Here is a 12143-nt window from a genome sequence, read left to right on the forward strand (position 1 = left end):
TGCCAAAGGCAAAGTGCTTTTTAAAGGCTTCAGTTTTCATTAGGACTCTCCGACAAACACATTCCTTGTGCTTGTGTGTGTATGATATAATAGCTATTATATTTAGTACTGACAATCGGACTCAGACTATCACATTTCCAAGTATCTGTGAAGGCTTGTAACACCAGAAGAAAGGCCTAGAAAGTTTCATAGCAGCAGGAATATATTTTTACCAAGTGAATGAAGCAATGTTGCTTTGTTTACTTCAGAGATTGGAGAGCAATGTCATCATCATGAAAAGATATTTTTAGGCAAAGACCAGCTTTCGAAATGAATGTATTATAATTTTCACAGTCTGATTCACAAAACTTCACATTCATTAACAGGAATACTCTTTTTAGATGTTAAATATTGAAATGGCCATACATGACTTTCTATTATGAATAACTTAGATAAGAGAGGGGAAGGGTTTGAACTGTATTAAGTCTAATATTCTTAATTTAAATAGAGAGTAAATATTACTTGAGCTGAGAAGGTAGACAAAAAAAAAGAAGAAATACTAGAAAAGGATGGGCCATGGATGTCTTCAGCTTCTTAATAATGACTTAAATCTAAAGAAGATCTCTAAACACAGCAATAATTTCTCTACTTTGCCATGATGCATTACACTCACTTCAAAGAGTTATCCATTCGAGTGTCTAGGTATAAACCACTACACTAAGGTGGGACACATAACTTTAGTTTGAACATTTGATCGTTATCAGTGCTCAAAAGGCGGCCTCGTATAATGGATTCCCATGTAGCATGAGCTTAGATCTCCTTGGCACTAGGACATGTGCTAAATGGAGGAACTTTATTTTTCGTCCAAGCAAGATCTCACTGAAGGACCATGATTTTTTTTATTGGAAAAATACATTTCCAATATTCTTTCATAATATTTGCAAATGTTGCCTATGCCTTTTGTTCCTGTCATTTCTTAACACTTTAATTGTCTTGAAAAATGATTTTGGATCCTTTTGCCTTAAATTTTATTTATAATACTGTTTGCTACCATTAAGCAGGATTGCATTAAAAAAGAGTAGGCAGGCAAAATATTCATGGAGGCAAACCTTAAATAAAACATTTTGTAGCTTCTTCTTGTAGGTTCTGAAGAAATAATTATTTAAAAAAAAAGATTTGCAAATAGTAACAGTAAAAGGAACATAATTATTGACAAAGAACAAATGTCCTTGGCCATAAGGTTATATAAAGTGCAGTCTTTTTTGATGGGGTGTTTATAAAGCTTTGGCTCAGCAGTCATTCTCTGAAGATTACTGTACCCTGGAGAATCTCCCCCGACCCACCTTTCTTGGTTACTCTTTATAAACAGGGAATCGTTATCCACCCACCCACTGACTGCTGTCATGAATCTTTCACTTTCTGTGTCACGGTAAACCACTTTCTACCATTATGTGAATTTTATCTTTTGTTTACCAGTCTACACATTTTTGTATCCTTTGTTTAATCTCACCTCATTTTTTTTCAATGCTAATTGTTTTTCTTTCTCATCTCTTTTTTTTTCTGTTTTTCATACTTTGCTACTTTAATTCATGCCCTAGCTTCTCTATATATCTTTTTGTACTTTTATCCTTCCAGAAGGATATAGGGGAAAACTATTAGTGAGCATCCTGATCCTCTCTTCTGACAACAGAGGATGTTTTAGTCATGTTAAACAGTTTGTACCATATTACCTAGGGAATGCATATCCCTGATGGTTTTTGAACAGTAAGGAGCTGTGTTAGATAAAAACATATGAAAAATATTAATTGGAGGTAGTTCTAGTCATCTTACCTTTGCCTCTTTGCCCTGTTCCACATGTTAAAAAGCTGCTGACTTCTATGTACTGTATCACCCAGGCACACAGGCATTGCCTCTTGACATCAAGTTGGATTTACTCCACGGATACGTTGAGAGATCATTAGATGGTAGACAGAGGAAGAAGTCAGAATATTTATTCATCTCTTTCCCTCATGTCCAACCACAGTTATTAGCAGTGGCTGAGTTCATCCACCAATGGTCGCTGCTCTTGTTGGATGGCTTTTTTACTAAGCTACATTTTTCACCAGATTCTGGTAACAACCCTAGTAAAAAGCAACCCTTCATTGGTCCCTTAGCTGTATCCACACCTCTGTAAATAATTCCTTTATTAAACTCTCTTCAATTATCATTTAATGAAGTATTTTCTGTTTACTGCAGCAAACTTGACTGATATCAAGGAGATTGGAAGGCATTAAAATAAGTAGGAAAATTAGAATAATTTTGAAATATTTCAGGTGTGAGAGGATGTGAGCCTTTACTTGGGATAATGGCACAGAGAAAAATTTAAAAAGTGGAAGAATATATTAAAATATATTAAAATATAAAAGATAGTAGGTTTTAATGTTTGATTTCTTATGCTTGTTAACATTCAAGTTTTAGGAGCTCAACCTTCCAAGCATAGTCATTCACAGACTGAGGTCCAAGTTGACCTTAAGAGATCACTGATTGTTTAGATATTTTCTTTTAATCAATACATAAACTCTTTATGACTCAAATAAATCAATTCTAAACTCAAGGTACTCTGAAATCTTGATTTCTTCATAAAAATGATTATAGAATATGGTGGTTGCATTCTATAACTTTTAATTTTTTACTTCTGAAAACATTGCTAAAGCCTTTATAGTCATTTTTAAATGATAAATTACTGGGATTTGGGGGCATAAAGTAATATTTTAAAATAGGATTTAGATCCTTTAAACAAATCTTAGAGGGGAAATAAGGGAAAAATAGAAGATTACTAGAAAAATGTCTATCTTAGTACTAACCCAATGTACCAAGCCATGTCAAATCTGCCAGTATTCCAATGTCATATCCTCCCATAACACCAACTATGGGATTTTTAACTCAGCAAGTGATGAGAACTGTGTTAACTGGTACATTTTTTCCCTAAGTATTTAAAGAAGATTAGTCAGAAATGTAAAATTAGATTGATATTATCCAGGAATCTACTTGCTTAGCATGCTAAATGCTATCCAAAAAATGAATAATCAAGAATATTGTAATAGAGTATGTCTAGCTGTGAGGCAACAACAGGTAAGTCAAAAACATGTTCTGGATGGCAACCTTTTCCATTTGTCGTAAGGACAAATGGGAAGCAGGGTCACATCCAGCTTTACTCAAAGGGAAAAACTCCACAAGGGAGTATATCTTTGATTTATTTTTTTAGCCAAATATGAACTCCTTTCTTCTGAAAGATATGGTCTATGAAAAAGAAATTAGGAACCTAGCGCTTGAGTGGAATGCTGGAAACAGCACAATAAGTAATGCTGTTATACAGAATAGAGACCTAATACAGTAAGAAGCTTTGAAATAGGCTTTAAATATATAATAAGTACTTGCTAAACTACAGCCCACACAGCAGTTCTGTTTTTCCCCTCTTTTGTGTGTCTACTGAATACCCATAAATGAAAGATTTCTTAAATTTACTTTTCACATTTCTTATTTAATTAAACAAATGCAGTTTTATACAGGACAACTAGTCATACAATTTTTCTCTTAAAAAGGACAGACATCATCATTTTGAGGAAACATTGACTACTTTTTCCCTAAAGGTAACCATTTCTCAGTAAGAGTTTGTTTCTCAAATGTTGCCCTCGTACCCTCACATTCCATGTTTAAATTTTGTCAGCTCCACTTACTGCCTGTCTTAGTTTGTTTTCTGCTACTATAACAGAATACCACAGACTGGCTAATTTATAATGAAAATTTATTTGGTCCATGGTTCTGGAGCTGGGAAACACAAGAGCATGGTTTGGGCATCTGACAAGTTTCTTACCATGGCTGAAGGACATCACATGCCCAGAGAGCATGCTCAAGACAGGGCAAGAGCGCATAAAACACAGAGATAAAGGGGGCCAAACTCTTACAATAGCTAACCCATCCCCATTATAATGGCATTAACTTATTATGAGGTCAAGGCCCTCATGAACTAATCACCTCTTAGAGACCCCGCTCTAATACCGTTATGATGTGTTAGTTTCCAACACATGAACTTTTGGGGGATACATTCAACCCACAGCACTGCCAAATTACATTTCAATAGATCTTTCTTATTGTAATACACATAAATGTATATGCATACATACATACATATATATAACATAAAAATAGACAACCAAAAATAAACAACTTTTGTCTTCATTCAGAATAAGGAAAGTTTCTTGTACCAAAATATATTCTCCTTTGGATCAGAACATCTTCTCATTTAATCTCAAGGGTTGAACTCTTCATATATTGATGGAAAAATAAACACAACGTTCACTTATTTACACTTATCATTTAGCAGTTGATATATGGCAATTTTTTCACAGAAGCTTAAGCAGATAATCAATTAACTCTTGTGGAAGAGATTTAGATCTAAAGAGGAAATGAAGCATACTACCAAGCTAGGAGCTAAATCCCCAAAAAGGCAATATGTGAAGATTTTTCATCTGTTTTAATTTTTTTTTCATTTTGCTTGATTTTCCTTAATATTGCTTGTGATATTAAGGAGATAATCACTATCTCTTAGAAGACTAGCTTCATATAGTCAGCATAGAGTTAGATGTATGGGACTAAGTTTTCCCTTGTTAATACAAGTTGGTGTTTTTACCTTTTTTTCCTACAACAAATACTTTGGTAGTTGTGTTCGATACTGTTTGGGATGTAAGCACATTGGTCAAATGAGCGGGCCTGGAGTAGGATTATAGAGCTGCTAGTGACTGTCTGGTTTTTACTGCCATTGTCAAACAAGGAATTGAATCAAACAGATGGTCACTTTAGGCAAATGGACTAATTTACTTTGTCCTGACTTTTCTACATGTTCTGTACATTCAGCTATGTGCCATCTTTATTCTGAAATAATAGTTCACCCTTCTGATCCCCATAAATGTTTAGTATTTATTTGATAACAGAAGTTTCTGTGATCACTACTTAATGCTTGTCCAGTATTTAAATTGTCCCATGTCTGGAAATCATATATTATGCAATTGCAATCAAGTAATTAAACAATCTGACTTTCATATGGAGTTTATGAAATTAGCACCATTGCTTTACGTACTCTACAAAACCAGCTTTCTTAAAAGCAGTGCTAGGATGCTAAAGTGACTAAGAACTCAGCAGCCAGAGGAGCTAAGATTTAAATACCAGTATTTTCATTTACTGGCTTTTCCGTTGCTCTTTTATTTAAGTTTTCCAGATCTTAGTTTCCTCATCTGCAAAGTAAAGTCTACTGCTGCACAACAGAGATGTTGATAGTATTAAATGAAATAAGGTGAATAAAAAAGCAAAATTGCCTTTCCCACCCATTGAGAACCACTGGCATACTTCTACAGAACCCCAGTGCTTAATAAATATCAGGTATAGTTACTGCTGAATAGTTAAAAAAAAAAAAAAAAAGATTGATACTTTTCAAATGCTAATTGGTAAATTCTTACTATCACTACGTTTTTCACAAAAGTTATTTGACTCTCTCTGTGGGCTGAGATTTTTGGAAGTGATGATTAATTTCTTTGAGCCCAGAGTTAATGATATAATTACTTCCTTTGCATCTAAAGAGATCCGAATTAAATGTTTCAGAGTCTTTCAATATTTTATTTAAATTTTTATTTTATCTGAAAATTTCCAAACCTACATTTAAGGTAAAAGACTCATAATGATCATCCATCAGCAAGATTTAACCAGTTGTTAACATTTTGCTACATTTATTTTGTTTCTTTAGAATGAATTTATACAGCAAAAAGTCGAGGATGGGAATAGTTTGTATAAATAGCTCAGACCTGATTCACTATGGTAGACTGTTCTTTCCAATTCCACTTATTTTAGTCATGGTCTCCACATCTATGAGATTACACAGAAAATTAAGTTGTGTGCAAATCTGGATTTTTGCATCAAAATTGAAAACATTTAAAGGGTGCACATCTGTTTTTTTTTTTTACATCTTTCATAGGCATAATATCTGTTCTGAGATGAATTTCTGGCTAGATGATATTGATAGTAGTCAATGATTTAACATATCACCTATTTTGAGGATTCCCATTTTAATTCTTTTATTTCCAATGTTTCTGAGTCATAGTGAATTCTCTGATCACATTTGGCCTATATGAATAAAAACAACAAGTCAGTAGATTTAAAATGTCTTCTTTTAGTTGACAATTTACTCAGCATTTTAAAAATAAGACTATAAACTTCGCTAGAAAGTGAATTTTATTTGAAATTCTAATAGTTTTTCAGTTACTACTGCATGAGGAATATGCCAAACTTTAATTCTCAGTCATTAAAATCTAATTAATGAAAAAATACCTGTTAAGTACCTATTACTGGAATTACAGTATATTTTGTTCATTACTGAACTTTTTCTCAGAACTTCTAAAAGTATATCTAAAAATTAATACAGAGAAATACACAAAATGTTTGCACAGGTTGGGAAGTTTTCATTTTCTCAATTTATTGATTATTTAACAAGTTTGAGAAACTAGAAGCACAAAGAAAACTTTATCACTATTTAAAATTACTTAACCCCAAACCACCAGATTTTTTACATCTTATTTGCCTGATAGGACCTTAGAATCTCTTGAAAGAATAATTCACATTTGTGATGTGCAATCTTTTGTTTACATTTAACCAGTAGAAGTTATAATTATAAAACAATTTATATCTATATCCAAATAGTTTTATGACTGTTAAATCTGCTATCCACCATACTTACTTCCCTCTACCCCTATCCCAGTTCATCTTTTAAGTAAAAGTCCTCATAAAATCTCAATGACTAAAATGGTTTATAGTAGTTTTATAGTCACTTTATTTCCAGGTAGTAGATATATTTCATCCTGGATATATAATTTAGTCATTTTAAACATGGGGAAAAAGGACAATGACCTTTATTTAGATTTAGGTCTTAAGAACAACTTGATGGATATTTGTGTGTGTGTGTGTGTGTGTGTGTGTGTATATATATATATATATATCCCCACACCAATTGTTAATTTTAAAATGTTGGATGTTATTTGTTTCTGGTGAAGCAGGCTTTAATGGTAAGCAGGATCACATTCACTTTTTTTTCCCCCAGTGGTTAAACCAAGCTAAATCTGAGCAAAGCGAGCTCCTATGCCCAATCCTGCATTCTCTTAACCGGTAATAAAGAACCTTGCTGGCCTGACAGGTTGTCACAGCAATTATTCACACGAAGTTCTGTAGCAGTTGTATCTGTCAGCCCATGTAGTATTGAATATTTTAACTGGCAGTCTTCCAAGACTGAACATTAATCTTACCATCTCCTATTACAGTCCCTAATCAAGATATTCCAGGGGTGATTGCACTAACATTGTTTGAAGACTACATCTACTGGACTGATGGGAAAACCAAGTCACTCAGCCGTGCCCATAAAACATCGGGAGCAGACAGACTCTCACTGATTAACTCATGGCATGCCATCACAGATATCCAGGTGTATCATTCTTATAGACAACCTGATGGTAATTATTCTTTCCATGATTTCCATAAATGCATCAACATCTTTCAGTAACATTCCATTTTTGATTCTTTCAAGGTTAAGTGTAATGTTATTTTTGAAAAAGATTACCAGATTTCATTATTTAGCATCATTTTATAGAAGTATCCACTTGATATCAAGTACTGCTATTAAGGGACATGATCAGACACTCAGTAATACCACAAAGAATTATTGATTTGTTCAAATCATATTAAGCTAAAATGACAATAATAAACGTAGTCAGGGAAGTGAAGACTGCATTCTTGAAATAGTTTGTTTACAAAATAGTTATAGGATTCTTAGTTTCTGGAATGCTGGGTAGAAGGAATTACGTTTAGCTCTAGGGTTCTAAAACTGACAAATATATCAAGTTTGCTTAAGCATATGTCTAATAGGAATTCTATCAGGCCTTATGAAATAAAGTTTTGATCATCTTGCTAAAAAACCCTATCTGGCCTATACAGCAAAGTCACTGTACTAGTAGTTGTAGATCGTTGTTTCATTGTTTTATTTTACATTTATATTTCTGAACATATGTATGTCTTCATCCAAAATACTTCTAGTCTCTATTTTTCTGATGGACAATTTTTCCTACTAAAATACTTGTTTTCATAGAAGTGCACCCCTTAAATTATTTAATGGTAAAATCAATGTCATTGGACAATGAGTACCATTTGTGACAAAATTATATTTATAAATTGATGAGTTCTTGATTACAAAGATTTATTCAAATACAAGTTATGAAGCTTTAATGTTCTACCTCTGATTCCATGTTATGTTATTAGTCATGACTATCTTGTTTTGTTATTGTTTTTTCTTTCTCTGGTCTGTAGTCTCGAAACATCTCTGTATGATAAATAATGGTGGTTGCAGTCATTTGTGCCTTTTAGCCCCTGGAAAGACCCACACCTGTGCCTGTCCCACCAACTTCTATCTTGCAACCGATAACAGGACTTGCTTATCCAACTGCACAGCCAGTCAGGTGAGTGGAGTTCTGGAAATCATCGCATGGGATGTTTGGGCAAGTTGTTATAAAAATTTTGCTTGAATTTGTTTGTGTTTGTTTGGCATGACATTGAATGATCATTCCGTGTATTGTAGAGATGGTCACACAATGAGGGAAAAGCAATTTAATGCATATCGTCAAAATGAGACCTTAGGCATTAAGAAGTACAAACAGAGGACAAAAAGGAAATAAAAATGAAAACCATTCTTATGCAGATCCACACAGAATAATGCTTCAAATCCTAAGTGGGCACAGCAGCAGCACCAGAGTAGATTTTGTTTATATCAAGATGGCCAGATGATTGAGGCATAGGGTAGACAAAGGTAGGTGGAGTTTAAACAGGGCAAGAAATCTTCCTGGCTAATCTGCCCTGTGTCACTGCCTCTGCTCTCTCTCATTTCTCAGAGCCAGTGATATGGAAAAGATAAATTGGATAGAGAGTAATTCTCTACTGTTTTATTAAAATATTATATGATCAAAATAATGTCCTTCTGAAATCTCTCTTTCGTCAAAACTTAGTTATTTTCAGGTGAAGATATCCCAGAAGTTAAATTTTCTGCTTAATGGTAATTGCATGGACTTAATTTTGTTTGTTTCCAGTTTTGGACAACAGTCATATGACATTATAAAACTGGCCTTTGTTACATTTGAGTCACTATCTTGTTTGATTTAAGATAAAATTGTCAAAGAAAGTATGTTTTATTTTAAAAAATGACTATATTTATTTTTAGAATTCTGAGTTTTGAATTTGCTGGTTTTCCACTTACTAGCAGTGACTTCATGGCAAGAGACTGGATTTCTCTTAGAATGTGTTTATCTTCAAAATGGGGAAGCTAATATTAGTTCAGCCTGCCTCTCAGATTAGACCTGTGAGTATCATACATGAAAGAATTGTATGAATGAAAGAGATCAGACCTTTCCCAGGGAGTCAGTATGTGAAGTGGTTAGGAGGACAGACGCTGAAGCCGGACTCACTGTGATCAGAACACTGACTCTGCTTTATACTGGCTGGGTTACCTTGGGTTTGTTACTCAACTTCTTGGTGCATCAGTTTTCTCCTCTTTTAAATGAGATGATAATATTCCCAGGGCATTGTTTCTGGTACATAGTAGATGTTGTTATTATTACCCTTGCCCTCTAGTACAACTGGAATATACGTAAAAGAATATGTGTGCAATTAGTATGAGCTGCCATCAAGAGGTTCTGATGTCTAGTTGAAAGCAAAGCCATAGATTTCACTTTCTTTACAAAGTGTGCTGTTCTAATTATAATTTTCTGAGTATTTGTATAAAGAAAAACATTCTTTTTAAAGAACTGGAAATTTACGTCACTATGAGAGATAAAATCAGCAACCTAAATATTCTTCTTGGTAAAATTTAAGGGAGAAATCATACTTTTTTATATTTTAAAATATAATTGGTACGGTGCTGTTTAGTCAAATTTCCAGCTTAACCTCCAGGTTATTCTGAAATAATCTCTGGTCCTTAGCTCTGGAGTGGTCCATGAGTCAGTCTGTTGAGGCCCAAGGCCGAGGCCGCTGCTGACTTAGTAGAGATGATGCCTGCCTCAGCCACTACAGTGTAATGTGTCTCAATAGCCAACTGAAAATAGAATAAAGCCACAAGATGCTTTGAAACACAGATGAACATCTCAAATAGCAAGACATAGGTTGTAAAACATCAGCCTTGCTACAGGCATAAGAGGAATAAATTTTTTCAAAATATTTTATAAGAAAATCTGTATTTATTCAATGCCAAAAAAAATCTGATCAGTCATGAAATCCCAAGTCAACCTGAAAGTATTATTTATATGATAAAATTGTTTCCTAATTTGATATAAATGATCACAAGACTAAAATATTATAATTTTTCAAATACCCCTAATAGTTTTTATCATGAGCTTTAAAAAATTTCAACAATAGCAAGACAGAACAAACAAACCCAAATGTGGAACAGATATAGTTTTGTTCAAACATACTTTTGAGAAATAAAAATTATAATTTCCTTTGTTTCAACTTCAATAAAATGAAGACTAAGACAATCCATTAGTTATAATCCCTGTAAGTCTTTTGGTGTATGCAGCTATTTTACCTTTGATTCTGTTCTGATATTGTGAGAGGAAAAAAACATCTACTGAACACTTCTTGGAGAAAAATCAGTTTCTAGAAACACAATTTTCAGTAAAGTGGACATTTAAATGAAGCAAATGATCTAGGCAGTTCAGAATCATACCGTTAAGCATTCTCATGAAAATGTTGTGTTTTTATTTTTTTCTTACTGAAGAATTTTGATTCATCCTCTAATGATTGCAACCAGTGACATATCCCCCAAATAGAACTGATTTCTAGAAAAATAATATAGGCAAATCATGCCAATAAGAATTCTGTTAGGATTGAAAATATAATCTGAAAATCTGGTAAAAATCAAGATTAAATCCAATTCTTATAACACTAATCATTTCAAATATTTAATTTAAATCATTATGATAAGGTAGAAATGGCTTTATTTAGCTTTGAAGTGGAGACATTTCATATTTGACTACATTGGGATTTGCATTTTACCTTTGTATTCATATTAAAAGACATGTATTTAGCAATTTCTTTATACCTTCTTGTGGGTAATAATTACGGTCTGCAATTTATTTTATGGTGTTATTAGTCTTGGAAAACACCATGAAGAATGCTTTATATTTATATCTAATATTAATCTTTTTTTAAGTTTCTGAATTTAAGTATGAATAAATGAAGCCCAAACATGAAATAGAAGAGATTTTTTTCTGAGAATAAAATGTTGGTTAGAATGAAAAGTGATGTGATACATATATTTCACTCTGGCCTTATCTTAACTTGAAACCCTTTTATGTTCTTATTAAAAATCAAATGGAAAGCTAAGTCATCATGTTATATATAATTCCAACAGTTGGTGTTTATGTAAATCAGACATATTTAGTGAACTTTAAAAATATATATTTTAAGAAGTTTTTCCAATCATGATTTAGAAGACTTTGAGGATGCTCAGGAGGCCTGAAGTCCTCTTAACTAATGTGCTTTGATACACTGTAATGACTGGAAATATTTAATGTTCAGGGCAATTGCTTTCCCTCATATCCCCAGACAGTCACTATCTATAAAGGTAATTTCTTTTCCTCTGGTAATTTATGAAAAACCACAACAGACATGACTATAGGCTATGTGGAAAAATCAGTTGAGCAGTCAGATCTCCCCTTGGATTTATAGTGCTCTGTTACCTACCATATTGCCACTGTAAGAAAAATTCACTCTCATGTTTTAAAAAATAATGTAAATCTATCCTGAATCAACTCCATGATGTCTAGACAGGTTTAGCAAAAGCTAACATTAAATTATCTCTTATTTGAGGAAAGTAATAGTATTTTAAATGGACAAACTCTTAGATTGCTAATCCATTGTCATTAGAGCTAACTGAACCCAGGCTATATTTTTCTGTCACAAATCTTTCTTATATGTAATATGCTAAGATAAATGCCAACTTGCCGTCAGTCACTCACGTGGAGATAAATGCTTCTGCAAGAAAATTAATAACTTTTAGAAAATTATTAGACTAATGGTTTCAATTCCAGATGAATATTGTGTAA

General features: G+C 33.1%; 1 protein-coding gene across 2 annotated transcripts in view; it reads left to right on the top strand.

The window, feature by feature from the left end:
- Window positions 1-12143, top strand: part of LRP1B (LDL receptor related protein 1B) — a 1768615-nt gene that overhangs the window by 1549414 nt on the left and 207058 nt on the right. For both annotated transcript variants that reach the window (XM_069473041.1, XM_069473049.1), the window contains exons 61-62: window positions 7320-7508; window positions 8359-8507. In XM_069473041.1, the coding sequence (XP_069329142.1) occupies window positions 7320-7508; window positions 8359-8507 (338 nt within the window). The remainder of the gene's footprint in view (window positions 1-7319; window positions 7509-8358; window positions 8508-12143) is intronic.

The sequence above is a fragment of the Eulemur rufifrons genome, chromosome 1 (genome assembly GCF_041146395.1).
Source record: "Eulemur rufifrons isolate Redbay chromosome 1, OSU_ERuf_1, whole genome shotgun sequence".
NCBI lineage: Eukaryota > Metazoa > Chordata > Mammalia > Primates > Lemuridae > Eulemur > Eulemur rufifrons.